At 41.9% G+C, this 18145-nt stretch overlaps 1 protein-coding gene across 1 annotated transcript in view; it reads left to right on the forward strand.

The window, feature by feature from the left end:
* Positions 1-18145, forward strand: part of LOC110051531 (dynein beta chain, ciliary-like) — a 43251-nt gene that overhangs the window by 23582 nt on the left and 1524 nt on the right. Inside the window, exons 38-63 of the mRNA XM_089288639.1 lie at positions 481-810; positions 1567-1644; positions 2018-2179; positions 2409-2602; positions 3280-3442; positions 3785-4051; positions 4464-4625; positions 4887-5015; positions 5351-5860; positions 5994-6320; positions 7197-7460; positions 10138-10373; positions 10831-10953; positions 11436-11640; positions 11866-12171; positions 12345-12515; positions 12942-13064; positions 13518-13711; positions 13964-14171; positions 14360-14428; positions 14609-14836; positions 15086-15277; positions 15860-15979; positions 16379-16621; positions 17066-17248; positions 17813-18100. Of these exons, the coding sequence (XP_089144765.1) occupies positions 481-810; positions 1567-1644; positions 2018-2179; positions 2409-2602; positions 3280-3442; positions 3785-4051; positions 4464-4625; positions 4887-5015; positions 5351-5860; positions 5994-6320; positions 7197-7460; positions 10138-10373; positions 10831-10953; positions 11436-11640; positions 11866-12171; positions 12345-12515; positions 12942-13064; positions 13518-13711; positions 13964-14171; positions 14360-14428; positions 14609-14836; positions 15086-15277; positions 15860-15979; positions 16379-16621; positions 17066-17248; positions 17813-18100 (5475 nt within the window). The remainder of the gene's footprint in view (positions 1-480; positions 811-1566; positions 1645-2017; positions 2180-2408; positions 2603-3279; positions 3443-3784; positions 4052-4463; positions 4626-4886; positions 5016-5350; positions 5861-5993; positions 6321-7196; positions 7461-10137; positions 10374-10830; positions 10954-11435; positions 11641-11865; positions 12172-12344; positions 12516-12941; positions 13065-13517; positions 13712-13963; positions 14172-14359; positions 14429-14608; positions 14837-15085; positions 15278-15859; positions 15980-16378; positions 16622-17065; positions 17249-17812; positions 18101-18145) is intronic.

Raw genomic sequence — 18145 nt, forward strand, 5'->3', positions numbered from 1 at the left:
CCAATGAGGCGCATAGCGTCGAGTTGGTTATAACCATCACATATCCAACAAGCGCGAGTGGAATAACTTTAAAAACGCTCCCAAAATATAGGAAATTAAAAGAAATAAAACATAATAACGTCCCAAAAAAAGTGGTTCTGATTAGGTTTCCAGAAGACCAGATTGACTAGACAATGTCTTTTGAAAATAATTATGTCTCTTTGTTTCTTCATGCAAGTTTTACAAATTTATACAAGTGTAATTAGCTTTTTAACGTTAACCAATCAGTGTGACGAAGGTATTTGTTGGCCAATCAAATACAAAATAAAAACTCAGTTGTCTCACGTGTCTGGAATCCCGCGCTTTGCAACAGTTCCGCTCTTTTCATTGGTTACGTGTTCTCGTGCGTTTATCATTGGTTACATTATGTCCCACTCTTCCACTGCTTTGAGTATTAATTGGCTATGTATACCACGTTACTTTTTGTTTTTCTCAATCCAGGTTGACACCTATGGCACAGTACAGCCTCACACTCTCATAAGACAGCATTTGGACTACAACCATTGGTACGACAGAGCTAAGCTGTCGCTTAAAGAGGTTCACAACTGCCAATATGTTGCTTGTATGAATCCCACGGCTGGTAGCTTCACTATCAACCCTCGACTGCAACGCCACTTTGCAGTATTTGCCATCAGCTTCCCGGGACTGGATGCCCTGAAGACTATCTACCTGAACATCTTAAATGGACACATAAACGCTGCAGGCTTACCACAAGCAGTGCAGAAGAATTCTGAGAAACTTGTTGATGCAGCTGTAGCCATGAACCAGAAGGTGCGCCTTTGTTTCATCTAGCGCTTTTCGACTTGTATACGCATCGGATTTACTTTATTTTAAAATGCCAATACATTTTCAAATAAAAAGATTGGAACAATCGAGGAATTTATAACCAAGGAGAAATATTGGTCAGAAGCAGTAAAATTCTTCTAACCTTGTGCCATAACAGACGTGTTTTGTCTTGTAAGGAGAATATCTGTCTTTAGTATATTCTCAGCTCCGACTATTGCATTTCTAGCTCTCTGATTGGCTCAAAAACTCCGACTATGAGCCATTAGTCGGAGTTTTACCTTATATGGAAAACAGTGCGCCAAGTTTAAAAATTTTCCGCTCTGTAAAATTGTTGAAATAAAAATCGGCGGCAAAAACCCGATTAAGAATATACTAAAACAATTATTCCATTCGACCTTGTTGGATATGAAGTGATCATAACCAACTCGCGCTACGCGCTCGTTGGTTATTTATCACTTCATATCCAACGCGGTTTCATGGAATAATTGTTAAATATCAGGACTTAGATGTTCCTTTTACTGCTTGTGAGACTTTGAAAAACACCCGGAAATGGGCAAAATGTTTCGCGATTTTCACGAACGTAAAGGACAACAGTTTGCCTGTATTTCAAACTCATTCTAGGCTATACGGTGCCATACATTAAGGTTATGGCCAAATAAACGAAGTTGTAGCCACCAATATGTCTGTTGTTGAAACAAACGATAACAAAGTTATTTCTTTTTTTTCCGAATCTCAATACAGGTCACTTCAACTTTCTTGCCTACTGCTGTCAAGTTTCACTACGTTTTCAACTTACGAGACTTGTCCAACATCTTTCAGGTTTGCCTTTAATTAATCTAGTTTGTATGAAACTCTAGTGTGGCAAATGTAGCCAATCTTAGGCTATTTGATAACTGAACTTATGATTGTTTTGTATATGTTTACGTTCAAGAAATGACCTATCCTATTTGCGTTGGTTTTAGCTCTCATGACAACCCAACATCGCCATTGCTCGCATTTATGCTTTCATCAGAAAAAACGAATCAAAACGTCTTTGCGCTTAATTGTTCCCTCGCTTGACGGGGAAAGTAGACTTTTGTTTACTCAAACCCCGAAACATTACGCTTGTTACTCGAGTAAATAACACAAATGACTTTTTTTCAAGTATGTGCGTTTTACATGGTCTTTAGTGATGATTTTTTTTTCTTTGTAGGGAATCCTATTTTCTTCAGCCGAATGTGTAAAGACGCCGATGGATCTTGTGAGGTTGTGGATGCACGAGTGTGATCGTGTTTACAGAGACAAACTTATAGAAGAGAAAGACATGGAGAACTATGACAGAATACAACAAGACATCACCAAGAAGATATTCGAGGTTTGTCTTGCTCTATTTTCGTGCGGTGAAACATTGATAATTTGATCATTCTTGAATAGAAAAGATGTTTATGAAATGAAATGTTCTCAGTGTTTGATATTTTTTGTAAATATCTTTGCCATATTTTAACTAACTGTACTGATAACTTTAGTCAGGTTTTCAGACTTTGTATCCAACGACTGCCAGTGCTGCCCGTTATAGCAACCGAAATTTTTCTTGTTTCACGTAGGACTTTGACGAAGAAGCTTTGTACGCCAAGCCTAACATGTTCTGTCATTTTGCGAGTGGAATTGGAGAGCCGAAGTACTTGGCAGTCCAAGGCTGGGAATCGCTGAATAAACTACTGGTCGAGGCTCTGGAGAACTACAATGAAGTGAACGCAGTTATGAACCTTGTGTTGTTCGATGACGCTATGCAGCATGTGTGAGTGGAACTTTTGCAATTACTTTCTCATTCTCAAAGATTGGTTTGAAAAATACTCTCGTCACGTGGAGTGGCCAATCAGATGAAAAATTTAAAGCAATCGTGACTTTATTCTGGGGACCTAACAAGACAATTCTGGAAATTTTGATTAAAAAGCAACTGGAACAGTAATTTTACGGAAATCCCGTTCAAAAATTGTGGACTTCTCAAAAAGGTACTCCCCTTTCCCCGTTCGGAAGGGAAAGACGGGAAATTTCCTGACCATTTGCTCAATTCCTCAGTTTTAGTCTCTCATCAACGGAAAGTGAATTATAAATGATAAGCGCCATCTCTCTCGGTTGGTTTGCTGATTTTGGAAAAACCCTTACCACTATTTAACGGTCATCTCAACCGGTTCCTTCCAATAAATCTTACGCGCCCCTGCTTTGGCGCTGTTTCCATTGACGACGTATTTTTCCGCGCTTTTCATCGTTGCGTTTTTCCTGGGCTTTCCTTCGGTTACCTGTTTCCCGCTCTTTTCCGCTCGTGGTTTCCAGCTCTTTCCTTCGGCGACATTTTTCTTTTGCTTCGTGTTCTATGGCGATTCTGGTCCGATGGTAGAAACATCAAGAGAATACATCCAAATTAAGCAAATATATTTTGTGGCTTAATTTTTTTGTTTATGTGGTGTTTTGCAGTTGTCGTATCAACCGTATTCTGGAATCTCCTCGTGGTAACGCCTTGTTAGTGGGTGTTGGAGGTAGCGGTAAACAGAGCTTAGCTCGTCTGGCCGCCTTCATCAGTGCTTTGGAAGTGTTTCAGATTACGCTGAGGAAAGGATACAGCATCCCAGACCTGAAGGTGTGTAATAGAGATGCGATGATCAATCATGCCTTCATATCTTTCTTCGCAGTATCTTCATCGTCTACGGGTATATTTATACGAACTCACAAAGTGACTGGCTCCCAGTTGACTTGATAGCTCAGTTGATAGAGCACTGCACTAGTATCGCAGATGTCATTTGTTCGAATCCCGTTCAGGCCTGAATTTTCTTTTTTCAGGCTTTAATTTGACAACCGCCTAAGTTGTGTGTATAACTGCGATGATCAATGATGTCTTCATAGATATGACTGTGCGAAAAAAAAAATACACGCATGCCAATTGTGCTGAATTATCAATGGACATTTTTTCTCATCTATCCAGCTTGACTTAGCAAACCTGTGCACCAAGGCAGGGCTGAAAAACATCGGCACTGTGTTCCTGTTGACGGACGCGCAAGTTCCAGAAGAGAGTTTCCTTGTTTTGATCAACGATCTGCTGGCTTCTGGTGAGATCCCAGGTCTGTTCGCTGATGATGAAGTTGAGAATATTATCTCCGGAGTCAGAAATGAAGTGAAAGGTGCTGGACTTCAAGACACAAGGGAGAATTGCTGGATGTTCTTCATTGAACGGGTGCGACGAAATTTGAAGGTAAACGAACTTAACTCCAGCATCGATTTGACGGAATTTTCGCGAGAGATACATGTTCGCTGATGATAAATAGAGAATAATACAATTGTTCGAAGGTCACACGAACGTTTTCGAACATTTTCGAAAGATTGCCGAAGACTTCCGAGGAAGATCGGCCAACAACGTTAAGCACAGTTAAAGCGTCAAACATGGCATCAACATAACGTCTTCGATATCAATACAGTGAAAAATTATCGTAGTTTTGTACGTGTAAAATTTCGGCTTTTTTCAGGGCTGGAAATCCTTGTAAAACACCGCAGTTTATATAATAAATGCAATTCTTTCATTGTTAAACCGCATGATCTTTTGACAAGGTGAATTTTTCGTTTGGACTATATTTAATAGCGGCTATTTGTTGTGTTACCGCTGACAGGTTGTCCTGTGCTTCTCTCCCGTGGGTTCCACGCTGCGTGTAAGGAGTCGTAAGTTCCCGGCTGTCACTAACTGCACGGCCATTGATTGGTTCCACGAGTGGCCCCAGGAGGCTTTGGTGTCCGTCAGCAAGAGGTTCATTGATGACTTGGAACAGCTTGAGGTGAGAGGTTGAAAACAAAAAAATCTACCAAGATTTCATGAAACCCAACAGCAATTCTTGAACATTAATTAGCCCTGAGATACCTCAATGGTTTAATCTGGTATTTTATATTGTTTTTTGTTTGTTTGTTTGTTTAAATGTCAACATTGGTGAGCATGACCCCGGCATCTTAACTTTCTTTGAAGATAAACCACGCTAGCTTCTATCGAGGTTTTGCCCCTAAAATGGCTACTTTAATTTTCGACGTCTTTTTGTTTATAGAATGAGGTGAAGCCTTCTGTTGCCGAATTCATGTCGTTTGTACACACAAGCGTGAACGAAGAAAGCCAGCTGTATTTGGCAAATGAAAGGCGCTACAACTACACCACTCCCAAGAGCTTCTTAGAACAGGTATGCTCCCTACAAAAACAAAGTCACACCAAAGAAGTGATGGTGAACTTTAATTATAACAATTTTTAACACGTAGAACCACCTTGTGTGGCACAATAACCAGCATCATATGAAACTACTGCTCAATAGCTTTCATTTGAATGGTCACACCCTAGGGTTTTATTTACAGAGTTAAATTTACACCATCTTGTAGAGCATAAGAAAAGGCCGGAACCGCACGATACAAATTCAGTTTGACTGCCATGGCGATATCTCTAGCCTTTGATTGATGTGTCCACAAGACTTTTGTTAAGAATAGAGGCTCAGATACTGAATATATTAATTACTCTCTGCAGATTACCTTGTACCGAAATCTTTTGAAAAAGAAGTCGCTTGAGTTAAGTCAACAAACCGAACGTCTCGAAAATGGTTTGCTAAAGTTACAGAGTACAGCTTCTCAGGTAGATGATCTGAAAGCCAAGCTGGCCTCCCAAGAAGTCGAACTCAAACAGAAGAACGAAGATGCGGACAAACTGATTGAAAAGGTTGGCGTCGAAACTGAGAAGGTTAGCAAAGAGAAAGCGATTGCTGACGAAGAAGAAAAGAAGGTTCAGGTCATTGCTAAAGATGTGGCTGAGAAACAGAGGTCTTGTGAAACGGACTTAGCCAAAGCTGAACCTGCTCTGCAAGCCGCTCAAGAAGCTTTGAACACACTGAACAAGAACAACTTGACAGAGTTGAAGTCGTTTGGTTCGCCACCCTCAGCTGTAGTCAACGTCACATCTGCTGTTTATGTGTTGCTTTCTCCGCCCAATAAGATTCCTAAAGACAGGAGCTGGAAGCAGTGCAAAATCATGATGGCCAAGGTAAATATCTGACGCAAGGACAATTTTTTGTGATTTTACTGCAGCTGTACCGAGACATTTCGCAGCAAGTAAAATGGGAAGATTTATTTTCCCAGCCACCGCCAACGATTTTTCTTTTCTGTCTCTTTGAAAGGTTGATCAATTTTTAGACCAGTTGGTGAACTACGACAAAGAAAATATTCACGAGAGTAACCTGAAGGCAGTGCAGCCGTACCTTGACGATCCTGAGTTTGAACCAGACTTCATCCGCTCCAAGTCTGGTGCTGCTGCCGGTATCTGCGCATGGTGCATCAACATTATCAAGTTCTATCACGTATTCTGTGACGTAGAACCCAAGAGACAGGCCTTAGCCGCTGCTAATGCAGAGCTGGCAGCTGCAGAGGAGAAGCTGTCTAAGATCAAGGCAAAGATTAATGAGCTCGATGAGAACTTGGCTGAGCTCACGGCATCATTCGAGAAGGTAATGATTTGAAAGTATTAAATTTTGACCGACTTGACTTAATTTCATCTCTCCTCTGCGAGAACTGAATAGGGTCATACAGTCGAACCTCCGATTGCGACCACCTCTCGTAAGCGACTGCGACCACTTTTAGAGCTAAAAGTTTGAAATTTTCTTTTTTTAACCTCCCGTAAGCGACCACTCGACAGATAATAGAGCGTAAATTGGATAATGAGATGCTGTAACGTTATCGTTTTCCTGGTAGTACAAGAGATTGAAATTTCTCCAAGTACCGGATTTTCTCGAAATTGACTCTTCACATGAATAAAGCATTTAAAACATGGGGTAAGTCTGTGCCGTTACCATGTGCTGATGAGGCAAAATTTGCCTCAATATGGTCTAGGCCCTCCCAAGGGACCATCTCCCGTAAGCGAGCAGTTTCCGTAAGCGCTTACGGGAGGTTAAGGCGACTGTAGTTTTCACCCGTGTCTGTAATCCTGCCATCATCCCATGTGATGAAGTTGTCCACTGCCGTGTGGCAAAGTCGTCGGGCATGATCCAGTGCAGATTGTCCTCAACGAGCCTTTGGTATCCGTCATCAGGGGATATTTACGGTGTAGGCCGATTAGCCCTATAACCAACTCCAGGTGATTGGGGGTCGGGGTGGGGTGGTCAATCTGATGGTTTGTAATCGACTCCTGGTTGGGGGCTAACCGGCTAGGGGCTAATCCACTCGTGGTTGGGGGCTAACCGGCTAGGGGCTAAAAGACCGGTTACCGGCCTCCTCTAACAACGCTTACAGATCTCAAACGAACCTTGACTTTATGGATTTTTATCTGTTAAAATACTCAAGGACGCTTAGACCAAAATTAAGGTTAAAATGTTATTTCTTTCAAGGCCACGGCTGAGAAATTGAAGTGCCAGCAAGAAGCCGAACAGACAGCAATGACGATCGAGCTGGCCAATCGATTGGTCGGCGGCTTGGCTTCGGAAAACGTCCGCTGGGCCGAATCTGTGGCGAACTTCAAGGAGCAGGAGAAGACCTTACCCGGGGATGTGTTACTGACTACTGCGTTCGTGTCATATGTGGGCTGCTTCACAAGGAAATACCGTGACAATCTTATGCACGAGAAGTGGCTTCCATTCTTGAAAGGACAGTCGGTAGGTCCATACAAAACTTATCGTGTTTGTGACTGAGGTGCAACAGATACTTCTAGGAAGAAACTTTGCAAATAGGCATTCCTTCTGTGCAGCAGAAACCTACCCAGAGCAGGCATCTTCCGCTAAGTAGACACTTTCTCGTAGTTAATTTAGCTGTTGTTAAATGCCACTTCTATTTACCTGACTCTTGTAGTAAGGGACACTTTTTTGAGGTCTTCAAACTAACAAGCGGACATTTAAGGTCAAATGTAAGCTTAATGAAGTCACGTTGTGATAAGTCGTAATTCAAAAGCCATTTTATTCCAAGGTACTAAGTTACTTTCAAATCCATGTAAGTCACAAATACTAGTTTATAAGGGTAGAAAAAAAGTCTAAAAGGTGACAACAAGCCACAGAGGAACAGGATGGTTAAGGGACCGTTCATTTTTTATGAGGGAGGGGGGGCTGGTGGGATTTGGGAAGCACCATTTAAAAATCGCATGACCCCCCCTCAGCTTACCAATTTTTTCACATGGCCCCCCCTTATAGCGGACATTTTTTGGGATGACCCCCCCAAAAAAAAAAAAATTGAACAAACAATATTTAGATTTCAACTTTTTTAATATTTCTCTTTTATCCCCCTACTTCACGTTTTTGTGCTCACTATGAAGACAATATTTACAATCTCTATACGACAGAGAGCTGTTGTTTAAGAAACAAATCAAAAGAAAGAGAAGTCAATTTAGGATCTCCTAGTTATGGCTCGCCCTGAGCGTGTGGCATTTGGCCTCTAATTGGCATCTTCCTCATCTGAATTGATGAATGCAAGAGTGATGTCACTTGAGTCATCTTCTCCCCCAGAGTCAATGGCATCACTGTCATACTCATCATTGTCACTTTCATCTGTTTCACTGCTGTCAGCACTTGCCCTGTTGTCATTTTGTGTCAATGTCCTGGCATTTCTCAGTGTTGGTGGGCCAGCTCTGAGAGGACTCTTCTGCTGCAAGCATGAATGTCTTACAATTGCCTTTACTTTCTCACTCTTGCTACTTTTCAAATGCTGCTTCAGCCCGTGGTGGTTTGAGTACTTGTTTAGTTCTGGAACACGTAGCTTTTTAAGCTTGGTTAGATCTTCGCACAACTCAGTCCAAGGATAATCCTCCTCCCTACTTAACTTTGCCTTTTCTTCTGCTCTCTTTTTCCTTTTAAATTCCAGCACTTCAAGATGCTGAAGATAATCCACCACAAACTTCGATTTGGCAATAAACTCATCTGCAAATAGAGCAACGCTCTCTGGGTCAGATAAAACCAGCCTGCCACTTCCATGCTCGTTCTTCTTTATATTGTTAATCCAATCGGGGAAAGAGCGCATTACTACATGAGCATCATGAAAGAGGCTCATTCCAAAATGCGCAATAATGGCGAAAGCGACGAGTCGTTTAAGAAAAGGTTTACAGCTGAACGATCCAGGCAGTTTGACATCTTACAAGCAAAAGAAGCAATTTTTCTAGGTGCGGATGGCTGTTCAGAAAGAGCGAGTGAGTTTTCCATGCAAGGGTACCAGTTGAAGCCCAGTGATGGAAGAAAACTGAACTTCTCCATCAAAGAGCACAGAGCAATGGTGGAAAAGTTGAATGTCATATTGAAAGATGTAAAGGAACACGATTCCACACTCTTTCAGTCCAATTGGCTTGCTTTAAAGCAGGGCGAAGAATTTGCCCACAGTTTTAATGTAAAACAGATCAAATGTACAGAAGCTAAGTTGACGAAGGTCACGCAGGACATGGAAGCACTAGAAAATAAGAAGAGCAATTATAACAGCATATTCAAAGGCATACTCAAACAGCACATCAACAAAAGGAGAAGGAAAAAAGAAAACCGCAGAAAGTCAAATGAAAGAAAGAGGAAGCGGACTGAAAACAACGTCCAACGAGTTTATGGAATCTGTGTTGGAAACCCGCTAGGAAATGATCTTCCACAATGCCTTGTGTACCCTCCTAGAACGGCCGTCCCGGTAGAGTGTCTTAAAGTTGAGGATGTTACCACGTCGATATTTAGAAGAGATGGGCCATACATCGCACAGCTCTTGGAAGGGAATTATTTCACCAGTGCTGCAAGAAGCAGAATCACCACCAACCTTGAGCGGGAAGTCAGAGATTATGTTTACACCTTCATGTACCCTGAAGAGTACACTCTGACGGAAAGCAGTGCTGCTTCTTGCAGCATTGGTGAAAGAGACTCCCATAGCAGCACAAGCGGCGACGAAGAACTCGACGACAGCGGAGATGAAGATGAGTGCCAGTGAAAGTTGCATTCGAAAATAACAGTGTTAAATACTTCTTTTCAGTAGCTACAAATGCTTTTTGTCGCTAAACGTTTTTTTAAAGCAGAAGGAAAGTTTGTAATAAATTTGTATCCTGCCTTCTATGTTTATTCTATAGCAATTTTTTTGATATTCAAACATTATGCCATTTTAAAGTTTTACTAAAATATTTCACGTGACCCCCCCCCCTTTTTCCCTTATTTTTTTGGGATGGCCCCCCCTCGAAAGCCATTTTTTTTCGCATGGCCCCCCCCCCAAATCCCACCAGCCCCCCCTACCTTATAAAAAATGAACGGTCCCTAAGATTCGTGAAGATTGAAAAGGATTACAAAAACTTCAAATTGCTAAATTTATTTATCATTCCGGTTACACAAGGTTCCTATCAAGATCACTGAAAACCTCGATCCGCTGACCTTGCTGACTGACAACGCGACCGTGGCTACGTGGCAGAATGAGAACCTACCGAGTGATCGAATGAGTACTGAAAATGCCACCATCCTGACGAACTGCGAGAGATGGCCGCTTATGATCGATCCACAGTTACAGGGCGTAAAGTGGATCAAAACCAGAGAAGGAGAGGAACTCCGAGTCGTCAGGCTGGGACAGAAAGGGTAATATAGAAAAATATTCTTGTTTACTTTGAAGGCGATTCAATTTCTGATCAGGCTACAAAAGTATCAGTTCTGAATATTGAAAGTGCATAGCACGATTAACTGTCCCAAGGAATTTGAGCGACGCGGATTTAAAAACTCGAAATTTATAAAGAATGTAAGAGTTCATATTGCATTCAAAGAACCTAAACTTTCATCAGTTACTGAGTTTCACAAGCTCTTTAAATGTCTAAAGTCAATTCGTATCTGGCATGATGCCTTGACTTCTATGCGCAAAGTCATATGTTCATAAGGAATTAAAAGTCTACATCGAGTCCCTGTTGCACTAACTCATTGATTGCGCATGCGCGCATGAATGAGTTGAAAATGTAAACAATGACGTTACACTGTGTTTGGTTTTTACCAAGAGATTGTTGTACTTTATGGTCTGATTGATGCTGGTTGTTTTGTTTTACAGATATCTGGATGCCATTGAACGTGCAGTAGCAAATGGCGATTGTGTACTCATTGAGAATATGGGTGAGAATATGGACCCAGTGTTGGATCCCCTGGTCGGCCGAAACACTATCAAGAAAGGAAGGTGCGTTTCGTTGTGGTCGATGTTTTTGGTCTCTGTGATCCAGTATTTCAATTGTAGGTCACCCATACCAGATAATTTATACATTAATGTTAAAAAAAAAACAACATGTTGTTGCTTCAGCTGGCTACAGAGCGCTTTTGGTCTTTTATTAAACTACAAGCTGCATTTACCATCAGTGATCTTGTCTGTTCTCTTCAACTTTTCTCCATATCGCAACCTAATTCCATCTTCGCCATCATTACTCATCATTGCTTACTTCCTAGTAATTTCCTGTCATTTCTCAAGCGCTGGTTAACAAAATAAAACCATTAATGTTGGTTTTCTTGTGGTTGAAGTTTTGAAGTCAAGGCAAAAATGCATGGCGTTGTTCCCCCTCTGTTGCAGTTGACAGCAACTAAAGTTTTGTTCAGTCCTACTTTACATTTGTAACCTTGAGAGGCTCAGAGTACAGGAGGTAAGCTGCACATCTCTTTGCCCCTCAGGTACATCAAGATGGGTGACAAGGAAGTTGAGTATCACCCAGACTTCCGTCTGATCCTTCACACCAAACTGGCCAATCCACATTACAAACCTGAGATGCAGGCCCAGACCACCCTTATCAACTTCACGGTCACACGTGAAGGCTTGGAAGACCAGCTGTTGGCCGACGTTGTTCGTAAAGAGAGGCCAGATCTCGAAGAGACAAAGGTACTGAACGTTCGTGTTACTTGTTTGAGAACGAAAGTTAGATTGCAGACCATTTTAGTGTGGCCGTTCCGATCGGTATAAAACTGAAGCCACAAGTTTCGAGAAGGTGTAGCTTGGTAACGTTTTTTTCCTGAATTGTTGCTAAGAAGACAAGTCGATTTTTGATTTAGCATGAAACCATTAAATATGCTTACTCTTGTATTAACTGTCCGTGTTTGCTTTTAGGCCAATTTGACCCAACAAATGAATCAGTTTACCATCAAGATCAAAGAACTAGAGGATTCCTTATTGGCCCGTTTGTCTGCTGCCGGTGGAAACTTCTTGGGTGATTACGCTCTTGTGGAGAACTTAGAGACAACCAAACGAACAGCTGCGGAGATCGAGGTGAAAGTCGCCGAGGGAAAAACTACAGAGGTCAAGATCAACGAAGCCCGCGAGCAGTACAGACCAGCGGCCGCACGATCATCATTGTGCTACTTCATATTGAACGACCTCAACAAGATCAACCCGATCTACCAGTTTTCTCTCAAGGTCAGTTGTAAAACGGTCTGTCGCTATGCAACAGGGCAAAACAGGGCAAACATTAAGTGAAATAGTTTTTGTACAGGAATCCGTGTGCAGCTTATGTTGTCTGCATTTCCACGCATCCCTCGATTTTGATAAAAGAAAAACTTCATATCTGTGTTTTTGTTTCCGTTTTTCAGGCATTCAATGTAGTGTTTCAAAAGGCTATCGACAAAGCTGAACCTGCAGAAGAAGTGAAACTCCGAGTGAACAACCTGATCGACTGCATCACGTTTTCAGTGTTCATTTACACCACACGAGGATTGTTCGAAAAGGATAAACTGATCTTTACTGCTCAAGTAGCGTTCCAGGTAAGAAATTCCAGAATTGATTCCTGGTTTCCCGTCACACCTTTCAAAAGAAAACCAACTAAAGCAAATTATACATGAGGGTTGAGTTTGTTGTTGGTTCTCGCCTTACTCTGAGGGTTTTTCTCCGGGTTCTCCAGTTTTTTTCCCTCCACAAAAACCAAAATCTCCAAATTCCAATTCTACCAGGATAGAGGATCCGCATAAAAACCAGCTAAGGCTGATGTGACTTCCTCTCTAAATATTGTAATTTTTTTACGTATAACTTTGTAGAAATTAACGGCCTAATGTTCAGAACTTAAAGAATGTTAATCAGACTCACCTTGGCTGTCTTTGCTTCTTTTGTGTTATAAACAAACCTTAGAAACAGAGATCGTGAGAAACACTACAGTATCATTTCTAACCAGTTTCTTCCGTTTCTTTATACAGATTTTACTCATGAAGAAAGAGATCGTACCGCATGAGCTGGAATTCCTTCTTCGTTTTCCTGCCGCCATGAACGTGACCAGCCCTGTAGACTTCCTGAACAACCTCTGCTGGGGCGGAATTAAGGTAAGTTCACTCAAGTATTTGGCAGCCTCGATCATAGAAGGAAACCGAAAAACACAGAAAAGACGTCTGGTCGCGTAAAAGTGCAATATTTGGGTCACTGCTCGTATTCTAGGTGCGAAATATTCGAGTACTGTGTGAAGCAGCTCCGCGCGATTTGAGTTGAGAACTTCTGTGTTACACTTAAAGGAGCTTAATCACGGTATTTTGAGTTATTTTGGCCACGTTATAAATTACCTTTTTAATTGAAGGAAACCTGAAAATAAAACTTTACCAAGATATAAAAACACCAAAGAGACAAAAATAAACCATAAAGGAACAAGGATGGTTAAGGATGGAGAAGATTCACACGGATTACAAACAACGAACTTGAAAAACGTAGGCTAAACATTTCAACATGCACAAACCGTGACGTAGCTCCTTTAAGATGGTTTTTCGGGTGTGTTTTTTCTATAGGCACTGAGTAACATGGAAGAATTCCGTAACCTGGATCGTGACATTGAAGGATCAGCCAAAAGATGGAAGAAGTTTGTGGAGAGCGAGTGTCCTGAGAAAGAAAAATTCCCTCAGGAGTGGAAGAACAAGAGCTCTTTACAGAAACTGTGCATGATGAGGGCTCTGAGGCCTGACAGAATGACATATGCCGTCAGGTTGGTGGAAAGAAACGCACAGTTTTATTCTGTAGCAAGAAGGTCTTCGCGTGACTAACGTCTAGTAGATAATGGTGTATTAGCTGACTTGACAAAACCGCCTTCTCATGTACAAAGGATTTCATTATTGGTTCGTTCATGAGTTTAAGCAACATTTTTTGAGTAAAAAAATATTACTCATCTCTGTTAAAGTGTTAGTTTGGAACCTTTCCAACATTTGATAATACTTGTGTGTCCTCTTGCCTTACGCAGCGGCTTTGTTGAAGAAAAGATGGGTGCAAAATATGTAGAAAATCGTCAAGTGGAGTTTGCAAAGTCGTACGAGGAGAGCGGGCCTGGGACCCCAATCTTCTTCATCTTGTCCCCAGGAGTCGATCCGCTGAAAGACGTGGAGGCACTGGGCAAGAAACTCGGCTTCACATTCGATAACAAGAACTTCCATAATGTGTCACTTGGACAGGTGAGAAAAGTCAGTCCATAGAACGATAGAAGATCGTGCTCCATGCTGAGTGAAATAACCTCTCATACCCAGGGTACTACGAGGTGAACCCCACTGAGACCAGAAAATTTGAAACTTGTCATTTTTTTTCTTCGTTTTGAAAAGAAAATTCGAGCGTGAATTGAAGTTAGTGTTGTTGTAAATTTCAGGGTCAAGAAATTGTTGCGGAACAGAGTTTGGACTTGGCCGCTAAAGAAGGACATTGGGTCATTCTGCAGGTAATTGAAGAAAAAATCTGTGATACTCGTTATTTTACTCTGGAGTAATTAGTTTAAACCTTGGTGTAAACATGTAAACGTTTAAACATTAGGCTGTCTGCAACCCACACGCTGAGTGAGAAGCCTAAGAATGCTGGGTATGTGATTTAACAAGTCTTTTCAATTGGGATTTCGTTGTAGAATATCCATCTTGTGAAGAAATGGCTGCCGACTCTGGAGAAGAAACTTGAGGCCTACAGTGAAGGAAGCCATGAGAATTATCGAGTGTACATCTCCGCTGAACCGGCGGGTTCTCCTGATGCTCACATCATACCTCAAGGAATCCTGGAGTCATCCATCAAAATCACTAACGAACCGCCTACTGGCATGCAGGCCAATTTACATCAGGCTTTGGACAACTTTAACCAGGTAGGTCAGATTCTTTCAGTGACGCACGATTGCACGTAACTTCGCGCGAACTTTTCAGCTACTATGAGGTAAAAAGTAGAAGGTAATGATTTTATTTGCGGGAACAATTCCAAGGTTGCATAAATAGTGCCATTTAGACATTACGCGATACGTTCCACCGTATGCCGGTACCTTAATCATGTGTTTACTTTTTTTAAGAGTGAAATGGATGACAAATCAACCTTACCTTTCAATTTTTTCTCTTCTCAGGACACGCTGGAGATGTGTGCCCGTGAGAATGAATTCAAGAGCATTCTGTTCGCGCTGTGTTATTTCCACGCGTGTGTTGCTGAGCGCCGTAAGTTTGGTCCTCAAGGATGGAACAGGTCGTATCCGTTTAACACTGGTGACTTGACCATCAGTGTTAATGTACTCTACAACTACCTTGAGGCTAATGCTAAGGTATGTATACAATAAAAGCTTGCAGTTTGAGAGTATCAGGGATTATCTAAGCCTTGACCATAGAGCAGTTTGATGGCAACCCGGGTGGGTTGGGGTGTTACTCCCAGAAAAATCAGATTGGGGTGTGCGGCTCGCTTCCCAAAACCCTTACTCTTTTTAAGACCAAAATTTGTGATTTTCCCTACCCTCTTTATGACCTGACCAAACATTTGGTGCTCTATTTAAGACCTGATCCTTCAATCAATACCCTGTTTCAGACCTGCCGTATAATTAGTTACTTAGTTCAGACCGATGTTTAAGGTATTCTGAAGGGCTTTTGTTGATGGTCTTATCGATAATGACGAAAAAAGTAACTTCTTCTAAAAAACATACTTAATTCTAGACAAGTGCAAAAACCATACCCTATAAGTTGAGACCAAAATGGCTGAAATCGATACCCTATTTCTGACCAAAACGGCTGAAAAACCATACCCTTTTGGGCTGCACATACCTATATAGCCCAAATAAGGGAGTGCCCGCCTCCCGCCAAGTGTCAAAGCGTGAGCTATGATTGCAGTGCTAATTCGTTTTGCTCTGTGTCAGGTTCCCTGGACTGATCTGCGTTATTTGTTCGGTGAGATCATGTATGGCGGTCATATCACAGATGACTGGGATAGAAGACTGTGTCGAACTTACCTGGAGGAGTACATGAAACCAGATATGGTGAGATAGAACCTCGTGTACTTGTTTGCACATTGTGTCAATGAAAACGGTATACCCAGCAGATTCTCGAATCATTCGCAAAATCGGTGTTTGATGGAGGCACTGAGTTCAATTTCATGTATGACTATATAAAGTATGACTATATGAAGCAGGTAGTAGTATTGTTTCTCCCGCTGGATGTGACAAGACAAACCGCTCGCACCTATTTGTACTTCTGTCCAGAGAAACCGCTTTGAGAGTAAAGCTTCTTTCGCTACAACATAACTGTCAACCCTCTGGCAGGGCTCGAACTTAAATCAGATCTCTGCGACAGTTTCATCCGGGAAAAAATAACTTTCGTCACTGCCCAAATCGCAACTGCAATAATCAACTCACCCATCACTTGATTCCTTTGTACAGCTGGAAGGCGAGATGAACCTTGCTCCAGGATTCCCCATTCCTCCCAACTCGGACTACAAGACGTACCACGCCTACATTGATGAAGCATTGCCTCCAGAGAGTCCATACCTGTACGGTCTGCATCCTAATGCTGAGATCGGCTTCTTAACAGCTACCTCGGATAACTTGTTCCGTACTGTGCTGGAGATGCAGCCCAGAGACGCGGGTGCTGGAGGCGGCGGAGGACAGACTCGGGAAGAAAAGGTAATTAAGATGCAAAATCTCCTTGCCAGTGTCCTTGCTTTTCTTATATTACTTATTTGGAGAATTTAATTGTACTAGTAGGACAACTGGTGATCAGTTGGAGTATTCTTATAGGCTTTATGCTTGACTTTTTATTGCTAATTTAAGAAGAAATTAGATCGTGATCTCTTTAAAGACTGGAAGGGTAATGTAAGATAACAAAAACACAAGCTGTTAGGGAACTGAAAACAGAATAGGGACCATAAAGATAACCTTTTAGTCTACGCTATTCCAGATGTAACTCGCGTCACACGACAGAATTTATTTGCATGCCATTGCTTAATTTCACAGCTCCTTACGATTGTCAGTGTGAAATTCGCTACGAAATATCACAGCTTTGATTACTAGAAGATTCAGCCTATTTTATGTAAACTGACAACTAAATATGCCTCTGTTTAAAAACAGGTGAAGCAGGTTTTGGATGAAATCTTGGAGAAGTTGCCAGACGAGTTTAACGTGCAGGAAATGATGGCTCGTGTGGAAGATCGTACGCCTTACACTGTGGTGGCCTTCCAGGAGTGTGAACGGATGAACATCTTGACAAGCGAGATCAAACGCTCGCTGAAAGAGCTGGATTTGGGTCTCAAAGTGAGTTCATCAGTCGTGATAAAGTTGTGATTATCTGGCACGTAATCTTATTGCCTTTCGAGTTTGCAATGTAACGCTGCTGTGAAGGTGTCCTGTGGCATTTCTTAGCTTTGGACTGTAAAAGAAATGGAGAAGTTTACGTAGCACATGCGTAGAATTAGTCCTCGTGCAAACATTGTAAACCCTCGATTTATTTCGAGGAAGTTTCAAATGTGAAAACGTGAACCCGGCTTTATCAAGTTTGACCATATTGTGAGCCTTTTTAATCTTCGCCATTTATAATCATTCACTTCCTAATAGGATAACAGATGGCGACTGCTACCTTAACCCATAATTCTTAGCGCATGAAATCCCTTACAACGCTCAGAGACAACTATTGCAAAAATATGACTTTCCTTGAACCTAATCAAAATGGGTTGTGGTTCGCGTGATATTGTGGTAAAATGTTCAGCCTCCATCTGTTTTCCTATGGAAGATTGTGGATCACTGCTATATTGTCAGGTACGTTCCTTATGTTTTGACCCGTCTCTAAATTAACACTCGAACTCCATCTGTACTTTGCAGGGTGAACTGACCATCACCGCTGACATGGAGGAACTGGGTAACTCTCTCTACCTGGATGATGTCCCAGAATCCTGGACGCGCCGTGCTTATCCGTCCATGTCAGGCCTGGCTGCATGGTTTGTGGACTTGCTGCTGCGAATCAAAGAGTTAGAGAGTTGGACGTCGGACTTCTGTCTTCCAAACGTTGTTTGGCTTTCTGGTTTCTTCAATCCACAGTCTTTCCTTACTGCCATTGAGCAGTCTATGGCAAGAAAGAACGAATGGCCTCTGGACAAGATGGCACTTCAGGTAAATGCCCTGCAAATCCGGCCGCGTCCCGTCTTGTGGTTGTTT

The sequence above is a fragment of the Orbicella faveolata genome, unplaced genomic scaffold, assembly GCF_042242905.1.
Source record: "Orbicella faveolata isolate gen_17 unplaced genomic scaffold, um_ofav_v1 contig_2, whole genome shotgun sequence".
NCBI classification, from domain to species: Eukaryota; Metazoa; Cnidaria; class Anthozoa; order Scleractinia; family Merulinidae; genus Orbicella; species Orbicella faveolata.